General features: G+C 40.2%; 1 protein-coding gene across 1 annotated transcript in view; it reads left to right on the top strand.

Annotated features, from left to right (window-relative positions):
- The window catches only part of cep112 (centrosomal protein 112), a gene marked incomplete at its 3' end in the record, with an annotated part of 211,975 nt that overhangs the window by 170,699 nt on the left and 17,918 nt on the right, over window positions 1–23,358 (top strand). The window contains exon 24 of the mRNA XM_084108946.1: window positions 21,616–21,705. Within this exon, the coding sequence (XP_083965072.1) occupies window positions 21,616–21,705 (90 nt within the window). The remainder of the gene's footprint in view (window positions 1–21,615; window positions 21,706–23,358) is intronic.

Below are 23,358 nucleotides of genomic sequence, written 5' to 3'. Positions count from 1 at the left end.
CATAAAAGTGCATCTATCCATCATTAAAGTGCATCTATCCATCATTAAAGTGCATCTATCCATCATAAAAGTGCATCTATCCATCATAAAAGTGCTCCACACGGCTCTGAGGGGTTAATAAAGGCCTTCTGAAGTGAACCGATGCGTTTGTGTAAGAAAAATATCCATATTTAAAACTTTATCGACTAAAATAAATAGCAGACAGCCTACGCAAGTCGACTTACGGCGAATGTCATATACACCTATGATGACTTGACAGTGAGTAAATCATGGGCTAATTTTCATTTTGGGGTGAACCATCCCTTTAAGCCCAGCCGCCCCATCACGCACAGCTGCTGTTTAAGCCTGGCTGTGACATCCACAATAGTTCCCCACCTCAGTGTCAAACCGCAGCACTTTGATCAGCGCCGCCTCCTCCACGGGTCCCTGCCACCCTGGTCTCTTGCTCTGACATCACTCGCACAGCATGAGGCACATCTCTCATCTCACATCTCACATACATCCGGGCCGCATGTGGCATGTGTCATTCTGATGATGGCTTTTCTATTTATAACCCACTACAGGAGCACTACACGAAGATGTGTTTGTGCTTCGTCGTCACAGTCAGCTTTCTGTTTATTAGCATGCTCATCTGATCCAGAATGGTGTTCTTTTATTGATTCATTGGGTCCTATCATACACCAGGCGTCCTGCGTCACGTTGTTTAAATAGCAAATGCATTTGCGCCTATCTGTGTGCTCATGGGCTGCTGGTCCGAGAACCAGGTGTGTGTTCTGGCGCATTGTTGGACTGTCGCTATTTTGAGGAACTGATATAGACTGAGCCATTGACCAACTGAAACCTGCTCTAAAGTCAATGGAGCAGTATTTATGTTTTTCTTATTTAAAGAGCGGGTTAGTAATGTGCGCCTATAGGCGGGTCCAACACGCACTACACTTTGTTCCGTAGATGTTCTGCTTGTTTTAACCTCACACACCCACAGCTTTAACCTCGTGCACAAGCAGATCCATTTCCTCTCTAGAGGAGAGATGTAAGTTCCTCCATGTAAATAGCGAATCCGCCATGGACGAGCGCAACTGGCTTTTAAAGGGAATGGGAGATGAGACTCCGATTGGTTTATTGCACATTACGGCCAAAACACACCCATTACTCATTAAGAGAATAGAGACAAAACACACCCATTACTCATTAAGAGAATAGAAACAAAACACACCCATTACTCATTAAGAGAATAGGGACGACCCTTTTATTCCATGCGCCGGGAGCGCCGACCATTTCCCTCGTCGTTAAACTAGCAAAAGTGGATTCGGACACGGCCTGAGTGCCATGTACTTAGATCCTTAAAATAGGGCCCATAAATTTGTATTCATTATTTTCAGAAGCAGGGTATTAAAGTCCCACTGAAGTGCCTTGGAAAGCTGAGGTGGGACATATTGAATGGCTCCTCCCCCTTTTCAAACAGCCAATAGCGTTTAGTTTCCCTCACAGACTGCGAGTCGTACTTGACGGCACCATGGAAGCGAATGCGAGTCCTGATGAAACGTACAGTTGGAAAACGGGATAAAACTCGAGCGTTTGAGCAACCGAACACACACTCCAACCCATATTGCTCTGTGTGTCAACGCTCACTTCGGCCAGGTGGTGTTTATAGCACAGGGGGCGGAGCTTCAGATTCTAGAGAGCATTTGATTGGACAGAAGATGTGATGAGAAGCTGAAGTCTGAGGTGATGTCATAAAATCTCTGATTCATTTTAGCGGAAGTGAGAGACCAGATTGAGAACTCCTGTATTAGAGCCTGCCTAATTTGATAAGATTGGACCTAATGTATTTGAGCCAAAATACAGTGTAAAATATAAAATACTACATGAGTACCTTAGGAATGCCTGAACCTGTAATATGTGGCATCACATTGTTTATGTGACAGTAAATAAAGATTCAATTTTAGATTATATTCTGTTATGCCCGGTACACATTGTAGGATTTTGGGCACGTTTATTAGATCCATGTTGGCAGGAGTTACACACATTTTCCACATGTAAGATGACACATCTGTGGTTTCTGTTTAGCAGGCAAATAAGAATAGTTCAATACGCAGCCCATGTAAAAAACTCAATGGGAACAGTGTCTTCCTTGGATTATGCTCATAATTAGTGGAATACATAATTCGTTCCAAATCTTCAAAGCACAAATTAATATATCTCTTAATGAAACTAGAGAGATTTGTGGCCCTCTAAACTTTCAAAGTTCAAAAAACATCATACAAGTGATTCATATTAATCAAGGTGTTTAATCCAAGTTTTAATTTAGGCCTTTATTCACGTATAAACACTTACCAACACACATATGTAGAGCACAACTAATATGATAAACCCAAGTTTTGTTTTTGAGGATGAGACAGGTGAAAAAAGTCTCACACACTTACAGTCAAACCCAAATTTATTCAACATTTCTCACATTATCACAGTTTATTCGCTATAGTTTAGAAAATGGTAATAAAATATGAGAAGAACTCCTTCTGTTAGACAGATGAATTATGTTGAATATCTGTCAGCTGTTAAATTTAACTACACAATTAGATAATACCAGTTTAGATCAACCGATTACCAAGCAATGCTTCATTTTGTTCAGTCTGTGTGTGAAAAGAGCATTAGCAATTAAAGAAAACACACTTCAGCAAAACATGATTTAGTCCCAAATTTGTATAAATGTCACTGGTAGTCACTGAATGAAGAGTTTTTGGGTATAATATGTCACAGTTTACTTTATTTTGCTCTCCTCACTTACATAAGTGAACTATAGTGTCCTGATCACACTAGTGAAAGAATATCAAAAACTATATCTGGTGTCTGAATAATTTTTGGTTTGACTGTATATTGAATAATAGTGTCGTCATATACATGTCCATTATTAACACAGGGATTGGACAACTGCCCAGAACACATTAGCAAACACACATAAGCGCATTGGCAACCCCACACCATTGCAGTAAAGCGCTCAGAAACACCCTAGACACTGGCAAACACTCAGATCGCCCTCGCATCAGTTTCACACACTCACACTTTCTTCAGAACATGTAAAACTCAATCAAATCACATGATACTTTCCCTTCACAGGCGCAGTCCTTCACTGCTAGTCATGTGTGCTCTTTAACCACGTGTTCAACTGAGGTTGTGCCATTCTCAAGGCTATCCTAAACACACACACACTCTTCAAGTGTGTGCTGTAAGATGTGTGTAAGACATGAGGGATGAGAGAATGCGTCCTGACATGCGTTTGCTCTCTGACTATCAGAACCGAGAGCAGAGACAGATGTGACAATAGCCGGGTTTCCATTACAGATTTGCGCAAAACTTTTGCGCTATTTTCTAAATGTCGATAAAAAATTATTGCAAAATGGCGGCGTTTCCATTAACCGATGTTATGCCACCAAAACACAATTTCTTTCCTCTCGCGTTAATCATTACAAACATCATGGCGGTAGGTTCATGTATATCTCAGTCACTGCACTATCCATTATTATATATATATATATATATATATATATATATATATATATATACCGTATTTTCCGGACTATAAGTCGCTCCGGAGTATAAGTCGCATCAGTCAAAAAATGCGTCATGAAGGGGGAAAAAACATATATAAGTCGCACTGGACTATAAGTCGCATTTATTTAGAAATTTATTTCACAAAATCCAAGACCAAGAACAGACATTTAATCTGGAAAGGCAAGTTATTCAACTACACAGTAGCACACAGAACAACAGGCTGAGTAGGTGTCCGGTGTGTTAACGCAACACATTAACAGTTATTCAGCTACACAACAGCATAAAGAACATATACCTGGGAGGAGTCCAACAAGCAAGTTACCAGTAAACAAGTTCACCAAGCTCCCGCGATCTCATTCCACATCACTGAATCCATTGCATTTTCTTCATCCTTGGTGTCGCTTCTGAACAACTCCGCCATAGAGCGCCCTCTCGTGGCTGTAGACGGTAATGTTTTCATCTCAGTCTGAATTAATTTTGATAAATAAGTCGCACCTGACTATAAGTCGCAGGACCAGCCAAACTGTGGAAAAAAGTGTGACTTATAGTCCGGAAAATACGGTATATATATATATATATATATATATATATATATATATATATATATATATATATATATATATATATATATATTCATTATATCCATTATTTTTAACAGAAGGCGTGTTATTCAAGCATTAATGACAAGGAAAGCCTCTTAAACTTGTGAGCGGCTCATATGAGGAGTTTCAGGGTGTTTCTCCCTCATTTCTGCTTCAAGATCTTGATAAATTGTGGCATTTCTTTGTCGTTTAGAATCCATTATTCCTGTGATTCTTCTGTCTTTTATGAGTTTAATGAAGAACTCGGTCTCGTCTTCTGTTCAAACACACCGCGTCATATTTAAAAATGTAGTCAGGTGACTGTAAATGAGGAAAAACTGTTTCCACTGCAGTTTTGCGAAATATTCCTTTTTCGAATTGCCTGAAAAAGCACCTTTTGCGACATATGGGAGTTTTTGCGAAATTAACGCGTTTCCATTGGGCGTATTTTCAATTCGCAATTTCAATTTGCGCCAATTGAAGGATAATGGAAACGTGGCTAATGAGTGTTTCTAAATTGCTTGATTGTTTATATTGTCGCAAAAGTTTAACCTCTCGTCTCTAAGTTAGATATATAAGAATATCCAACGTTATTTGCACACAGCATTCTCACATAAAGGGATAAATACCTAGCAAATCTCACCTGCTTGATTGCTTGATCGTCGCAAAATGTGGACTAAATTATCGGCCAGCTCTAATCTCCTAAGTGTGACTATAAGGTATGAAGATATTAAAGGCACACTGTGAAACTTTTCAACCTTCATAATATATTTCCAAGACCCTTGTGATGGTACATCGACTTACAATAGGTTGAATGACACGTCTGCCATAGCCTGACGGGGTCTGTATCGCTTTTACTGGCACTATGTAACTTCGGGGTTCGGGTAGTAACCCGAGCACAAAAAGAACTACAAAATTCGACTGCTTTACGGCATACGTCACTTCCCCCACCACTTCCTCAAATTTGGACGTGAGAGGCCAACCAGCGTTTGTTTTCGGCTTTCGTGCGTATGTTTTTGTCATGGGGGCTGTTTACACCTGGCCACTTCATGCGTTTTCTCAGATGGGATAGCTATCCGATCGTGAAAAGACCAGGTGTAAATGCCCTCCGAAACGCATTCGAGACGGATTTGAATCCGATCGCTCAAACCACTTCAGGAGGAGGTCTGAGACGCATTCCAGACGAAACTGAACAAGTGTAAATGCATCTGGTTGTTGAAACCACATGTAAATTGTACTCCTCTCAAAAATGCTAAAAATAAAAACGTGTGAGAGCGTGTTATAGGCTATATGTTATAGACAGATATGACGACGCTACTGGAACACGCATCACCGCAGATGAGCAACTGAGCATAGTCATCAAGAGAACATGCAAACTATCGCAAATCAAAGTGAAAGTAAGTCGCAGATGCTTAACACACAGTCATCATCATTAAAAGTAAAGAAATGAAGTGATCTTACCTGCTCTCTCTTATTGCGGTCTTTGATTTTGAAATTTTAGCTGATGATCAATAAAATGCAGCTCATATCTGTTGCTTTCGGTGACGTGCACTCCATTAAATCTGCATACAGCGCGGGAATTGAAGATCGGATTTAAATCCATTTCGCAAAAACACATTTATGTGACCAGGTGTGAATGGAATTGTTTTGATAACTCAGATAGCTATCCGATCTGAGAAAACGCATGAAGTGGCCAGTAAATAAATCTCTTATTTGTAAACTTGTTTGCATTCTATGTTGTATGTTGTTGCGCCTGCTTGTAGTATGTTTTTTTTATATGCTGTTCATTCATTTATTGCTGATAATTAGACCAGTCCAATAATTTCCACATATGTCTAGCTAGCTTTCGATTATCAGAGCTGTTAACAGACTTGCTAAAAAAAACACTTGTTTCTCTTACGTGTTTTTTGTGTTATGTTTTATTGCCTAGCTTGCCTCACGAACTAGTTTGCCAACTGAACTCGGGTGTTGTGAGGTGTATTTATCACGTAGTCCTGAGGGATATCAGACGACGCTGTTGACGTTGATTCTTGCGATTATCATGAGAACAGTTTTTAATATCTCACATAATTATCAGGACATAAATAAGCCTAACGTAGAGGTTGTAAATAGTGTAAACGAGTACAATTTGCAAACTATTATGATAAATTGCAAAAATCATGTCTTCGGAGTCTATCTGTGCCTGTTCCATGCCCGACGCAGGTACCGGTGTACAGGGTGGGGGGTGGAGGGGTATTTACGACAGTGCAAGTATTCCATAGCGACTCTAGGGGTCGCTGTTTGACAAAAACACAATTCCTTCACAGTGTGCCTTTAAGTCATTTGCGTCAGTTCAGTCCTTTCAATATAAAAGTCTTCTCTACTGACTGACTCACTCATAAAGACAGTTTTTGCCTTTTACATTATGAAAGCTAATGTTGCTGTTCACGGTCAGGGACTATTTTTTCCAGCGGAAGGAAGGCTTTTAGTGATTTTACTTCATGAAAGTTGCACTGACACATATTTTTTGGCTTTAATATTTGTATTGTGTGGTAACCGTTTTATAAAAGCAATAAGGTACTCGAGGCTAGTGCTTACTTATTGCTTACTAACGTTAGCGTGTCAGGGCGCGGGAAAACCCCCTTAAAAGGACAAGATATCGCAGCGGACATTCAAACAGATTTTTTGTAAAGGACTGAGCTGAAGGAAAATGCTACGTCTACTGTAGATGCAGATACACTCGCTTACTCGATCTCTCACAATACTCGACTCTATTCACCTTATTCCGGAAGTAGCACTGGGTGGCGCCATCCGCGTAATCTCACTTCCTGGTTTAGCTACTTAGCGCTTTGTTTGCCCTGGTCCAATCTGTTATCTGTCTTGATATAAGTAGATAGACTATAATATTATAGCCAAATGCGTTGGCCTATGGTTATTAACAACTGCTGCAACGTACTAAAGTACATTTCACTTGAAGCTTTTGAAACAATGCCACAATCAAATTATTTAATAGCTGTGTCTTTCTAATAGCTATTACTTAGTTATGAAGATGTGCACAAACACTACTACATGTAAAGTTTGAAACATTATTACACCACAGTTTGTTTGCTTAATCACCAGATACATTTGCAGTGTATAGCCAACAGATGAGAAAAAAATAGCCACGAACTGGTGTAGAAAGAAAGTAGAGCCTCAACTAGATGAACAAGAGGGTAACGTTAGCTTAGCTAGCTGCAATTTCTTATGGTTTGATCTCTAACACAAGTAATGGCTGTAAAATAAATCCAGCGACTGAATTCTAGAGGACCATAGCTTTCAAACAAGGTATAGCATGTGTATGTGTCCTGTAGTGAGACCATTACAACATTAGATGTTTGTGGCTAATGTAGGCTAACACTACACATCGGCCGGGCTGCGATCAGACAGGCAGACGGGTCATATAAACACCTAAAAGTCGTTTAAAAATTACCCCGAGAAACAGTGCATTGCTGTGCTGTTGGTACACACGTACATAGCACATTTGGCACAAATTAGCTTATCTTATGTGACATTTTATCAGTGAGACTTCTCTGCAGTTCTCCTCGAAATTGAATGAGGGTCCGCTAAACCGGAAGTTGGTTTACAACGGAAGTACTGGACAGAAGTAAAAGTGGGCGGGGCGGAATAAGGTGAATAAGCTTCAGTGAACAGTATCAATGAGGACGTTTGTTTACGTTGCTAAGAGTGGTTGCTAGGGGAGTTGTGTAGTGATACACAGAACCGTCGGGTGAAGCGGTCATAGCCGTGTTTCATCGTGAATACAACACAGAATCAAGGACTGGAACTAACCGTTTTATAAGATATTCTAAACATTAACATCATGCAAAGCTGCTTTGAAACTATGTATACTGTGAAAAGCATTATACACTTGCATTTGATCTCAGTGTCACGATACACACAGACGTCGTGTGTGCACAGGTATATCAGCGCTGACTCACACTGCACTACTTCAGCCGTCATTCCAGCTGCAATTCATTACCCTTTCAAAATTGAGCATAATCACTATAGTTTCAACCAAAAAAGCTATAGTTAGTGGTGTTTGCTAACGCTATTACAGTATTATGCTTGACTCACTCCATTTGTGCTCTGAACATGAATGAATCTTTTTTGAGCAAATTGACAAAATATTTTTGCATTTTTTTTCTTTTGTGGAACTCAAAACATATTTATATATTACTCTTTTATATTAGTGTTTACTAATATGTACTTGCATCGGAAAATGTGTCCGACTTTATATTAAGTGTCTTAAACATTTAATCGAATCATTTAATACAATGCACTTATTGTGTACATGCATGTTTTTACATTGTACTTGTGTTTAAAATACAGTCATGTAATTATATCTCTAATCAATTTCTGTCTATAATTACAATGTTGACCTTCCCTTACACCTCAACCCAACCTTAAACCTGCTCGCACCACCAGACCTGTCCTAACTCTACCCGTATCCACCTCAAGAGCAGCACAAGTGGCACAACATCAACACAACATCAACACAATACGTACTTTGAGTTTTGGTCAGTTTTTGGTCACACTTTATATTAGGTGTCTTTAATGTACTGTGATTGTGTTGATGTTGTATTGTATGTAAAAGTTAGTACATAGTAGTTAAAGAAACTTAATGTAAAGTGGGGCTGAAACATTCTTTATTTTGTGTTCTGCAAAAGAAAAGGAAACGATCTCGCCGGTTTGGAGCAGCATCATGGTGAGTAATTGATGACAGAAACTTCTGTAATCTCATTTAGCCATTTTGTTTTTTCTGTGTGTTCAAGTTCAAGCACAGTGTCTGTAAGAGATGTGTCCTGTTGTTCGCTCGTTCTCTCTCTGACCCTGGCATGACCTCTGAGCTGCGTGTGTGTGTGTGTGTGTGTGTGTGGCTCTCGTTCATATGGCTGAGGTTTAACACACACACTCTCACAGCCACAGGAATGATGAGTTAGCATATCTGTGTGTGTGTGTGTGTGTGTGTGTGTGTGTGTGTGTGTGTGTGTGTGTCTCTGCGTGCGTGTGTGTGTGTGTGTGTGTGTGTGTGTGTGTGTGTGTGTGTGTGTGTGTGTGTCTCTGCGTGCGTGTGTGTGTGTGTGTGTGTGTGTGTGTGTGTGTGTGTGTGCGTGCGTGCGTGCGTGCGTGTGTGCGTGTGTGTGTGTGTGTGTGTGTGTGTGTGTGTGTGTCTGGGAAGAGGGTATCTGATGAATGAGTGTATGTGGGACGGGGCAGATTCCCAGAATCCTTTGAACCTCGTATCACAGGAAGCAGTGTGTGATAACGTGCCAGTGGCCTGTGTGAGAAAGTCAAGCCTCGAAAGTGCAGCTCACACACTTCTGTTCAGCTCTCGTCCTCACACACTCGTCCTCACACACTTCTGTTCAGCTCTCGTCCTCACACACTCGTCCTCACACACTTCTGTTCAGCTCTCGTCCTCACACACTCGTCCTCACACACTTCTGTTCAGCTCTCGTCCTCACACACTCGTCCTCACACACTTCTGTTCAGCTCTCGTCCTCACACACCTCTTTTCAGCTCTCGTCCTCACACACTCGTCCTCACACACTTCTGTTCAGCTCTCGTCCTCACACACTCGTCCTCACACACTTCTGTTCAGCTCTCGTCCTCACACACTTCTGTTCAGCTCTCGTCCTCACACACTTCTGTTCAGCTCTCGTCCTCACACACTTCTTTTCAGCTCTCGTCCTCACACACTCGTCCTCACACACTTCTGTTCAGCTCTCGTCCTCACACACTCGTCCTCACACACTTCTTTTCAGCTCTCGTCCTCACACACTCGTCCTCACACACTTCTTTTCAGCTCTCGTCCTCACACACTCGTCCTCACACACTTCTTTTCAGCTCTCGTCCTCACACACTTCTGTTCAGCTCTCGTCCTCACACACTTCTTTTCAGCTCTCATCCTCACACACTCGTCCTCACACACTTCTTTTCAGCTCTCGTCCTCACACACTTCTGTTCAGCTCTCGTCCTCACACACTTCTTTTCAGCTCTCGTCCTCACACACTCGTCCTCACACACTTCTGTTCAGCTCTCGTCCTCACACACTCGTCCTCACACACTTCTGTTCAGCACTCGTCCTCACACACTTCTGTTCAGCTCTCGTCCTCACACACTCGTCCTCACACACTTCTGTTCAGCTCTCGTCCTCACACACTCATCCTCACACACTTCTGTTCAGCTCTCGTCCTCACACACTCGTCCTCACACACTCGTCCTCACACACTTCCGTTCATTTCTCATCCTCACACACTTCTGTTCAGCTCTCGTCCTCACACACTCGTCCTCACACACTTCTGTTCATCTCTCGTCCTCACACACTTCTGTTCAGCTCTCGTCCTCACACACTTTCTGTTCAGCTCTCGTCCTCACACACTTCTGTTCAACTCTCGTCCTCACACACTTCTGTTCAGCTCTCGTCCTCACACACTTCTGTTCAGCTCTCGTCCTCACACACTTCTGTTCAGCTCTCGTCCTCACACACTCGTCCTCACACACTCGTCCTCACACACTTCCGTTCATTTCTCATCCTCACACACTTCTGTTCAGCTCTCGTCCTCACACACTCGTCCTCACACACTTCTGTTCATCTCTCGTCCTCACACACTTCTGTTCAGCTCTCGTCCTCACACACTTTCTGTTCAGCTCTCGTCCTCACACACTTCTGTTCAGCTCACACACTTCTGTTCAACTCTCGTCCTCACACACTTCTGTTCAGCTCTCGTCCTCACACACTTCTGTTCAGCTCTCGTCCTCACACACTTCTGTTCAGCTCTCGTCCTCACACACTTTCTGTTCAGCTCTCGTCCTCACACACTTCTGTTCAGCTCTCGTCCTCACACACTCGTCCTCACACACTTCTGTTCAGCTCTCGTCCTCACACACTTCTGTTCATCTCTCGTCCTCACACACTTCTGTTCAGCTCTCGTCCTCACACACTTCTGTTCATCTCTCGTCTTCACACACTTCAGCTCTCGTCCTCACACACTTCTGTTCAGCTCTCGTCCTCACACACTTCTGTTCAGCTCTCGTCCTCACACACTTCTGTTCAGCTCACACACTTCTGTTCAGATGGGATAAATGGGATAGTTCCTCAGAAATGAAAATTCTGTCATCATTTATTCATCCTCATGTTGTTCCAAAACCATAAGACTTCGGTTAATATTTCAAACAGAAATGAGATATTGTAGTGTAACCTGGGATATTTCTGTCCCTCCGTTGAAAGTCCAAGTAACCATAGCCTAGAAGATCCAAAAAAAGGTCATGAAGGTCAACATATGAGCCAAGCTGTTTTAAAGAGATTTGATCACTTTTCAGTTATGAAACAGATTTCATTAATTATAGTAGAATATTAGAACTATTTCTGAAGGATCATGTGACACTGAAGACTTAAGTAATGATGCTTACAAAAAAAAGCATTGCATAACAGGAATAAATTACATTTTTAAAAGAACGGTTTTCTATTTTAAATTGTAATAATATTTAACAAGCTTGCTGTTTTCTTTACTGTACACTACCAGTCAACAGTTTTGGATCGGTAAGAATTTTAATGTTTTTTTTGTTTTTTTTTTAAAGAAGTCTCTTCTCACCAAGGCTGCATTTATTTGATTAAAAATACAAACTTAATATTGTTAAATATTATGACAATTTAAAATAACTTTTTTCTATTTTAATATATTTTAAAATGTAATTTATTCCTGTGATCAAAGCTGAATTTTCAGCATCATTACTCCAGTCTTCAGTGTCACATGATCCTTCAGAAATCATTCTAATGTGATGATTTGATGCTCAAGAAACATTAATTATCTATCTATAAATTACAGAAACGTCTGTCTGTCTGTGTGTGTGTCTGTCTGTCTGTCTGTGTGTGTGTGTGTGTGTCTGTCTGTTCTTCGCATATCTCTCAAACCGTTAGTCCGATGGATTTCAAACTCGACAGGTGTCTCGCTACGGGCACGAGTAAGTGCAGTGCCAAGTTTGACGTTGTTTGGATGAGAAATGCAAAAGATATCGTTAAATATATCATTTTTAGAAGGTTGTGGTTTAAAAATAAACATTCTGACATTAGAGGGTTGTATCGGTCAAAGAAGCCCCAAGAAGGATGTGGTTTAAAAATAAACACTCTGACATAAACACTCAGTCAGCTACACTGTTTACTTCTGAATATTATAGTTTGGTTCCAGAACGTGATGAATCCATTTTGATTAATTTGAGTAAAAATGTGTTTTCTTTACCAAGAAAGTGGCAAGATGAAAACCACTATTTTCTGTTTCAAACTTTCACATAGCATCTTTAGGTTATAATAACATAAAAAATTCAAATCCAGATTTTGATTTTCAAAGATTTATTATAAAAACGGATTATTTTTTCCCAAAAATGCAATAAATTCATGACACTTTTTTTTCCCAAAATGCAATTAATCCATTGAATCAATATAAAAGTTATTTTTTATCATATTGAAACTGTTGAAATCAGCCATCGCTAAGAAATATCTCCTGAACTTTTTTGACGGAGATCAGCTCACAAAAACTGATTATGCACGGGCACATGCACTGCTCCCTGAATCGACGCGCTTATTCATTTGTGGATGTTAACTGAATCTGTAAGTCAGCTATGCTGTTTACTTCTGAATATTATATTTCATTCTGGTGCGCTTAACGTTATCACTACTATTCACCAACTAAACATATCATTTTCAATGCGTTCACAGTCTCCTTCACGGGCATCATTTGTAGTTGCCTATTCACAAACTGTTTGCTCAAGCATAGCGTTTTCTCGGAGTTCACGTTGTGCTTTCTACCATGCACAAATAAAAATGTCACTGAACTTTTGCTGTGTAATTGTAACAATGAGCACTCAAATACACCAAACCAACAATTACTAAAAACACACTTAAAAACTGATTTTGCACGGGCATTTTGCACTAGTTATTATCAATGTTGAAAACATTTGTGCACATTTTTTTTTTCAGGATTCTTTGATGAATAGAAAGTTCAAAAGAACAGCATTTATTTTAAATATCTTTTTTATGTATTTACTGTAACTTTTGATCAAATTAATTCATCCTTGATGAATAAAAGTATTGATTTCTTTTATTTATTTCCCCAAAAAAATTAAATAAAAATCCTTACTGATCCGAAACTTTTGAACGTTAGTGTTTAATGTGACAAAAGCTTTCTATTTCAAATACATGCTGTTCTTTTCACAATATTACTGTTTTTTTGTCTTTTATCAAATAAATGAAGTCTTTTTTTAAAAAAATATGTAGTTTAAACAGATAGTAGCATATCTGTCGCCAGTATTGTCTTTACCTGATGTAAACCTGATCCAAATCCGACCTGACATCATTATTGTAAGCTTGCCCTAGTGAATCACTGATTCAGTAATATGATTTTCAATGTAATTTTCATCAAATTATCCACGCTGCAGCTTTTAGTGTGAACAACAACAACAACAGCAATAGAAAAACCTGTCTTTTCTCTTTCAGATGTAGTATCTGTAACAGATAAACAGTAGTTTGCTTTCATATTTCCGTTTCCTGTGCTCAAAAAGACTTCAGGACTTGGAGCTTTTCTCTCCCACAAGCTGCTTTGTGTGTCTGTAGTTTGCTGAAGGATTTGTGAAGGACGTGTTGGCATGCTCAGCTCTTGGCACGGGAGAGTTGGGGATTGTATTGAACTGTGTTTGAAAGCAGCAGTCACTGTGTCAGAACCACAAAAACACCAAAGCAGAAAGGAAATAAAAGCTCAAACACTGCTTTTACAAACCCTCTGCCTCATAAAGAGTCACAGGACCGCTGCCAGAACAATATATCTCTCTTTCTTACCTTCTGTTTATATCCTCGGCAAACGAGTGAAAAAAAACAAAAAAAACACAAAAGACTTCCACTGAAGAATTTGAAGGTGCACAGCAACGACTGAGCAAACACCCTAGCAACCACACTGCCGCATAGCAACGCCCTGGCAACCACCCACAACACACATCAGGGCAGCAATGCTCACATTTTCTTCAGAGAATATAAAATTCTGGTTGGTTATTATATTTGTTTAAAATTGTATGTATTTTTCCCTACCCTATAACCTTTGTTACATCAATAGAAAAGAAAAGTCCTGTCAAGAGAATAAAGAATAAATAAATAAAAAAGAAGAAAAAGATTGAGTCACACTTTAGATTAGGGTCCATTTCTCACTATTAACTATGACTTTTGCCTCAATAAATTCCCAATTACTGCTTATTAATAGTTAGTGAGGTAGTTGTTAAGTTTAGGTATTAAGGGATGTAGAAAATGGTCTTGCAGAATAAGGCATTAATATGTGTTTTAATAAACAGACAATATCTTAGTAATATGTATGCTAATAAGCAACTTAATAGTGAGAATTGGACCCTAAACTAAAGTGTTACAAGAAACAGGACTCGTCCTCACACACTTCTGTTCAGCTCTCGTCCTCACACACTTCTGTTCAGCTCTCGTCCTCACACACTTCTGTTCAGCTCTCGTCCTCACACACTTCTGTTCAGCTCTCGTCCTCACACACTCGTCCTCACACACTTCTGTTCAGCTCTCGTCCTCACACACTCGTCCTCACATACTTCTGTTCAGCTCTCGTCCTCACACACTTCTGTTCAGCTCTCGTCCTCACACACTTCTGTTCAGCTCTCGTCCTCACACACTCGTCCTCACACACTTCTGTTCAGCTCTCGTCCTCACACACTTCTGTTCAGCTCTCGTCCTCACACACTTCTGTTCAGCTCTCGTCCTCACACACTCGTCCTCACACACTTCTGTTCAGCTCTCGTCCTCACACACTTCTGTTCAGCTCTCGTCCTCACACACTTCTGTTCAGCTCTCGTCCTCACACACTCGTCCTCACACACTTTCTGTTCAGCTCTCGTCCTCACACACTTCTGTTCAGCTCTCGTCCTCACACACTTCTGTTCAGCTCTCGTCCTCACACACTTCTGTTCAGCTCTCGTCCTCACACACTCGTCCTCACACACTTTCTGTTCAGCTCTCGTCATCACACACTTCTGTTCAGCTCTCGTCCTCACACACTTCTGTTCAGCTCTCGTCCACACACACTTCTGTTCAGCTCTCGTCCTCACACACTCGTCCTCACACACTTCTGTTCAGCTCTCGTCCTCACACACTTCTGTTCAGCTCTCGTGTGTGAGGTGTGTGAGGACGAGTGTGTGAGGACGAGAGCTGAGCAGATATTGAATGCTTGAATCTGATTGGTTGACGAATGGCTAAAGTAGTTCCAGGCAAATCTTGACTGCATTATAGTTTCATATCACTACGCCAAATGACTTTTCAAATGATTAAATGGAAAGCACACACTCATTATTTTCTAATAATTCAATGTCAATTATCCTTACTTATGAACGTTTTTTTATCTTTCTTTAGAGAAACATGCATGGATGAATGATTCCCAGTAACACCAGAACTTTTATTAAGAAAGTACATAGTTCATTTTCATTTCACGTCGACTTGATAAACGTCAAAATGAAGATCTGCTCTTAATAAATAAGTTGTTGTTGCAAGCAATACCCTTCCTCACAGCCATCGTTCAATAGTCAGGTTAAAGACATTGTATATCCACCACATCCACATTCCCCGCTGTCATCGTGAGCCTCACATGTGCACAGCTGGAAGACAGAGAGAAGGGAAGAGCGTCTGTAATTTAGCCTCTCACACACACACACACACACACACACACACCAGCCCTCTGGGCCAGAACTGCACTTCTGTAGGTTTAAAGTGCTCTGGCTTGTCGTCATTAGCGGATCTCTTTAATCTGACGCTTGGAAAACTTCTTAAAGCAGAACACTACAAATAGAAATTCCACATGAATAGCCGGCTAGTGCTAACAAAACATGGGATGCAGTTTAAAAGAGGCCCTCTCTCTTTTCTCTTTTCTCTTTTCTATTGCCTTTACCCGAGGGAAACATACTTGCCTTATCGTTCGAGGTGGACCACCCAAGAAAAATGACTCAGGTCTCACTTTGAGTGCGAGTGAGCATCTATGCAGGTCCGTACGTGTGTGAACGGCGTATTAGCTGTGTGTATGTGTGTGTGTTTTGGTAATCTATGGGGATAAACAGCTGTTGAAGAAAACCAAGACAAGAAAGTGAGAGAATAAAGGCCAGTGCCATGCCTGTCTCTCGCCCCCGGGAAATCAAATGTTCCACGTTTGCCGGTTGTTTAGATTGATCCCGCTCTGGCCGGCTGATAAAGAGCGTATCGCTCTGGCCATCTGGACCCCGTTTGGAGAGATTCACCATAGAAAATCACACGTTCACGCAGAGAGGAACAACAGCTGTGAGGCTGCGATGCTTCCCTCGGCCCCTTTGGAAGGTTTCGATGGGAAAACACAAGGTGTATCCCAGATCAAGTGCAGATCGGGAGTCCTGGAGACTTAAGGCCAGTTCACACCAAGGACGATAACGATAAAGATATGGCTCTAAAAATCGTTCTCCATATTAAAGAATAGCAGAGTTCACATCACAACTATAGAGATATGAGGAACCATAGCGTTGGGATCACTTTCAGAACGATTTTTTTCCAGCTGTCGAACGATAAAAATACTGACAGCCAATCAGAATCCACTCTAAATTAAAACGTGCTTAGTGTGGACGCTAATATAGTTATCGTTATAGTTATCGTTCTTTGTATTAACGGGTCTTTAGAGCCCTATTTTAAGGATCGTAGTCTAAAACACACGGCTCAAGTGGTGTTATGGCGTGTCTTAATCCACTTTTGCTAGTTTAACGACGGGAAAAATGGTCGGCGCTCCCGGTGCATGGTCTAAAAGGGTCGTCCATATTCTCTTAATGAGTAATGGGTGTGTTTTGTCTCTATTCTCTTAATGAGTAATGGGTGTGTTTTGGGTGTAACGTGCAATAAACCAATCAGAGTCTCATCTCCCATTCCCTTTAAAAGCCAGTTGCGCTCGCGCCATGGCGTATTCGCTATTTACATGGAGGAATTTGCAAGCGGAAAAACTGAACGCTTCTCTAGTGAGCAAACGGAGCTTGTGCGTGAGGTTAAAGCTGTGTGTGTGTGTGTGTGTGTGTGTGTGTGTGTGTGTGTGTGTGTGTGGTTAAAGCAGACCATCTACAGGACAAAGTGTAGCGAGTTGTGGACCGCCTATAGGCGCACATTACTAACGTGCTTTTTAAATAACAAAAAAATAAATACTGCGCCATTGACTTTAGACCAGGTTTCAGTTGGTCAATGGTCTATTTCATTTGCCTCAAAGTAACAACTTGCCAACCAGGGTTTGAAACTAACATCCACCAACACAACAAATGCGGGTAAACATCAACTGTGTCGGGTAACGATTGTCGTGTTACTTATTATATTTACTCACTTTGCTGGGGAAGTTCGTGTAAGTCAAATCTGCGCAGATTTAGCACAAATACTCGTAAGTTAAATACAGCGTATTGCGCAGAATCTGCTCATATCTGGCTTACTTGAACACACACGTCACTACGCAACAAATAACGGCGCGCTTGTCTATTTGCATTGAAGCAATAGTTAAGATTACAAAGCATTTGGTTAACAGAAAAGGCATTGTTATTTACCAACATCCTAAATTTTTTTGGTGTTCTTTGTACTGTATTGATCCATCCTCCTAAAACACACACACACACACAAACATATATATATATATATATATATATATATATATATATATATATATATATATATATATATAAATAAAAAATATATATATCAAATTTATATATATAAGGTGTGACGTAGTTAATCTGGTTCTTTTCTCTCTTTTTTTGGTTAGTAGAAGTTCTGAATGGCCGGTAACTTAAAAATTTAATTGGCCGGTGAGTGAAAAAGTTCATTTCAAACCCTGGCGCCAACACAAATGCATTTCGTATTTAAACAGCATGGTGCAGGACATGAAAATGAAAACTGCGTCGGGCTGAAACTAGCCAAACACACTTGCGTCGCGCCGGGCGTATGATAGGGCCTTAGGGTTGGTGGTGAAGTGGCCCATTGAGTGCCGTGAGATCAAATGAAACGGAGCCCTGTAGAGCATCGGGCCACAAACCCACTTTAAGAGCTTGTATTTACTGGCCTCCCTCACCTCCATGCTCAGCTTGACCTCTATCCCGTCTGGACGGACCCAGTGAGCTCTTCAGGAGAACATCGGGACAAAGGGATCGCCCACAATGGCTCATTCAGGCTGTTTATTAATGAGAGCCGCAGATGACAGGATCCTTTTATGACAAAGACAGAGATATTTTCGGCCCCTCACCCCACCCCGGCGTTTGGTAAATCTGCTAGGAACCACATGAAAGACTCGGCTCGTAACTGTCAGCACTCTTCCAGGAAACATCACCACACAAAGCCTGTAGCAGTTCTGGGGTCTGCTGGTGTTTGGGTTACTGGCTGGTTGTGTTTCATTAGATGTGGAAGGTCATGACTTACTCGTCCTTTACACAAGCTTCCTAAATTTTTCCTTTGGCCTGTCCAGGGACCAGAATTAACCTGCTGATGGACCTTTCATTTGAGATTTCATTACATCATTTGCTGATGTAAATGAAGCTGCAAGGGACGGACGTACATTTTAAAGGATTAGTTCACTTCAGAATTAAAATGTCCTGATAATTTACTCTCCCCCACGTCATCCAAGATGTTCATGTCTTTCTTTCTTCAGTCAGAAAGAAATGAAGGTTTTTGAGGAAAACGTTCCAGGATTTTTCACCATATAGTGGCTTCAATGGGGTCCAACCGGTTGAAGGTCCAAATGTGAGTTTCAGTGCAGCTTCAAAGTCTCGACATGATCCCAGCCGAGGAATAAGAGTCTTATCTAGACAAACCATCCGCCATTTTATAAAAAAAAAAAATTTTAACCACAAATGCTCGTCTTGCACGTCCACGACTTCACTCATTACGTAATCACGTTGAAAGGTCATGCGAAAAACTTCATCTCATTTTCTCCTTCAACTTCAAAATCGTCCGACATCGTAGTTTTACCTTTTACTTATTTATTTTTTGTTTGTTTGACTTAGTCTTTACACGTTCTCTTTGAGAAATCAGAAAATTATCAGGAAATTTTAATTCTGAAGTGAACTAATCCTTTAAGAGTGATGGAGAGTTTTTTGTCCACTGGAAAGGTTTTTGAAAAACATAATGTTTCAATGTTTTGTTGGTTGAATGATCGACACAGAGGCACACAGCTGTTGTTTCTCTTTGATTACATCAGCACAGGCTGAAGGTTTCCTCTCTCTTACAGTGGGATTTAAACACTGTATTATGTTGCAATTCCTTAAAAAAGCGACTCACATTTTTTATTTTATTTTTTCTGCTTGGCATAGCATTAATTTTTGACCCTGGGTCGATTAGCAGTCAATCGGTCAATTTATATTGCATTACAAAAAGTGAGGCCTTGTGCTTCTGGAACTTCTGCAACCATTTTCCATCCTGCCTTTTACAATTAAACAAGCTGTTTTTGCTTCTGCTCCTTTAAGACCTCCGGCTAATTTCCATGTATCGTCCTTCATCAGGTCAGGTTTCAGGATGCTAAATAGGTGTTTCTATGCAAATGTGGGTGTTCATGGGCCCTATCTTGCACCCAGCACAATTGACTTTGTACACCGACGCATGTATCATTCCTATTTTGCACCCGACACACAGCGGACTTTTCCCTCCACAGACGCACGTCAGTAAATTAGGGAATGAACTTGCGCTCCCGGGGGCGGTTCAGCGAAAAGAGGAGGCGTGTTCCGACGCAAACGTTCCCTGGTGCTATTTTGCAGTTTCAGAAAACAATTCCGCAACAGACCAGGAAAAACCTAGTCTAAAGTGAGTGGCGCATTCAGATGCTATTTTAAGAGTGCATGCTTGGCCATAATGTAACGCACATACACTTTGCTTCTCTCATCTACACAGACGCAGTTCACATTTTTGCAAACCATACATAATTACAAGGAAAAATATTCCACACGAGGGAAATCATTGTTGTGTCCATGAAGATGTGAAAAAATAGGCATAAATCTAGCTTACACATTTACCCAAATTATTATACGCCTGTTTAACCGAAGCTAATTTGGGTGTGTTTCTCCATCCCCAATGTCACTTCTCTGTGTTTTACGGCCCTGACGAGAACGTCGGTCTCCTCGGCTGTGAACCGCTCCTGGCAAATCCGCCGTTATAATAGCAATCCGCCATGGAACAAGCACGCCTGCTCTTAAAGGGAATGTGAGATGATGCTCTGATTGGTTTATTTCACGTTACGCCCAAACCACACCTATGAGTAATGAAGCTACTTCAGACCAACCCATTTTAGATTTGCGTCGGACGCAAGAGTCATTTATCCCGCCGGTATAATAGCAACAGCGCCCGAGACCCGCCCACAAAGTTACTTGCGCTTCGCACTTGATACTTGCGTTTCAGATTGTTAAAATAGGGCCCATATGTTAATAATGAGCTGTGAGCAAGCTGTTTGTGTAGCTTAGTATTGAAATGTCTGAAGTTTATAGACTGTAGTATGAAAATAATGTTTCCATGTCACCAGGATTGTGCTCTTTAAGGATGAGCAACAGCTTTCATCCAATCAGACTTTTGCGATTTCTTAAGTGGATTTAGCCGACCTCTGAGGCAAACAACTGCTTTGCTATAGCGTCCTGCTCGTTTTCCTCATTTCCATGGTGGATAATCGGAACTGAGGTGTACAGATGTACTAGAAACATCTGCTTTTAAAGTTTCCACTGTGATTGCAGAATACTGTCCTGCTTGGCCCTTTAGAAGAATGACAGATTTGGTTTTAAATGGTTTTTAAAATTAAACGATAGACTGTCGGCTGATCAAACTGTTTATGAAGCATTTGATACCCTTCGTTATGGATCTGATCGATGCTCGCTAGGGGTGTAACAATATATCGTGTCACAGTATATCGCAATACAAAAATGCAACAATATGTATCATGGATAGTTCACCCAAAATAAAGATTACTTTCAGTGTTTTAGTGTCAGTATTACATTAAAGTACTATATATAATGTTGAATATAATGTAATAATGCAATATCTGTGGGTCCTGATAATGCCAAATGTTACCAGTAAAAAGTGGCCTACATTATTTTAAATATATCTAGTCAGTGACAGAGATCAAGAATATTCATCTAAAATAATTCTTCAGAATCATAAATATGTTTATTCTGGTGTCTCTATTGTCCTGTGCTTTGGGTTTACAGCAACAAGTTCAAGTCTATTCACTTACACACACAATGTAACACCAAATTTAGCATTTTAATCAACAGAACACATTTTGTTAACCTTTTACCAAAGAGCATCGCAATAATATAGTATCGTGAGTTCAGTATTGTGATATGTATCGAATCGTGACATGAGGGTCTCGTTACACCCCAAATCCTCGGCTTTATTGACAGTGATGCTTCTTTCCTTTACTCTGAACTCTTGATTCTCCATTTCCCCACTCAGGTTCTTCAGGATCGTGTGGAGACTCTCCAGAAACAGCTGCACGCCGTTGAGAAGAAGCTGATGAGCCGAGAGCTGGAATACCAGGAGCAGGTAAAGTTACCCGGACCCCAAAGTGTGTTCGACGGCCCCTGAAGGGCCAGGAAAAAGCCACGTCTCCTCACAGAGTCACTGATATGCACATTTTACACATTCCCTGAGATCCGGCTTCAAGAGCCAGAGCCCTGGGCCAGGAATGCTGTCCTCGTTTCAGAGGGATTTCTCAATAATAACAGGCCACTTTGACCTTGAGTTAGGGAAAAGACAGAGAGAGAGAAAGATAATTATCTGATTATTAGCTCCAGGAGGGTCTCTGAACCTGGTGTGTGTGTGTGTGTGTGTAAACGCCCTTCTGTCCTGAAAACCTCTGGTGACCTTCACTGGGCTCCTCAGACAGTTGTTGGGATGAGCCGTGGGCTGAAGTGTGTGTTAAACTACTGAGGAACAGCTGCACTGAGTTGGCATCGGATTCTGTGGAAAAGCCCCAAAGATGCCTTTTGTCCAATAGATTAGTGGGCAGATTGTGTCGTGACAAACATATCGGCAGACGCCTTACGGTTAGGGACACGGCTTGCTGTTTGTCCAAGATATCTGGGATTTTCTTAATCAGTATGTTAAGAAAGTAAACAGGCATGAATGACAAATTTAAGTTGCAAAATAGTTCAGTATTTAAAATGCATCTGCACAACTTGTATAAACAAAAGCAATGTCTTTCAAAGCATATTAACGTTTCTCCACTGCTTTATAGCTTTAATATTATAGCTTAATAATCATATCTCAATAGATATAGTCAAGTCCCACTTACATTATGTCCCACGGGAATTATAATATCTTAATTAGTGCTGGGCTATATATATATACATAATATATGTGTGTGTACTGTGTATACTTATTCTATATATATAAATACACACACATGTATATATTTAAGAAATATTTGCATGTATATATATTTATAAATGTTTTATATATAAATAACACATTTTTCTTAAATATATACATATGCATGTATATATTTAAGAAAAATGTGTTATTTATATATACAGAATAAGTATACGCAGTACACACACATATATTATGTAAACACAAACTTTTATTGTGGATTGATTAATCATTGCCCAGCACTAATTATGATATATTCATGCCTTATGATCACATTTAGCAGATTAGAGTGATATTAAGTTCACCCTAGTAAAAAATAAATAAATACTAAAATGCCCTAAACTCACGTAATGCGATATATATTATATAGCATATCTCAACTGCTTGATTGCTTGCCCTAGTGAAAAAAAGTCCTAGTGAAACAAACCTATACCAAAATGTATTTGAAATACATTTATTTTATGTTAAGTATACTACAACTACATTTACATATTTATGTACTTAATATAAATACCCTGAGACTGCACTTTTGGTTTACTAAACTGATATACTTAAAGTCTGCTAAATTGGAAGAACTAATTTTGTTTTTAATGCACTTTAGTTAGTTTAAATAAAGATAAACATAAGTATATTTGATTGTGCTAAAGTGGAACTATTGCGAGTATACTTTGGATACATTTTAAATATCTTGCATTTAATGACTGATATTATACAGAGATCATACTATCCTTATTAATAGTGATATTAAAACACATTTTAGGCTTAATATTATTAAATGTGCATTGTGCAATAAAGAAGAACTCCAAATAAAGTTTAATTATAATA

Source organism: Abramis brama (genome assembly GCF_963993115.1).
Source record: "Abramis brama genome assembly, chromosome: 1".
Taxonomy (NCBI): Eukaryota; Metazoa; Chordata; class Actinopteri; order Cypriniformes; family Leuciscidae; genus Abramis; species Abramis brama.
This window is presented reverse-complemented; position numbering and strand designations above follow the sequence as displayed.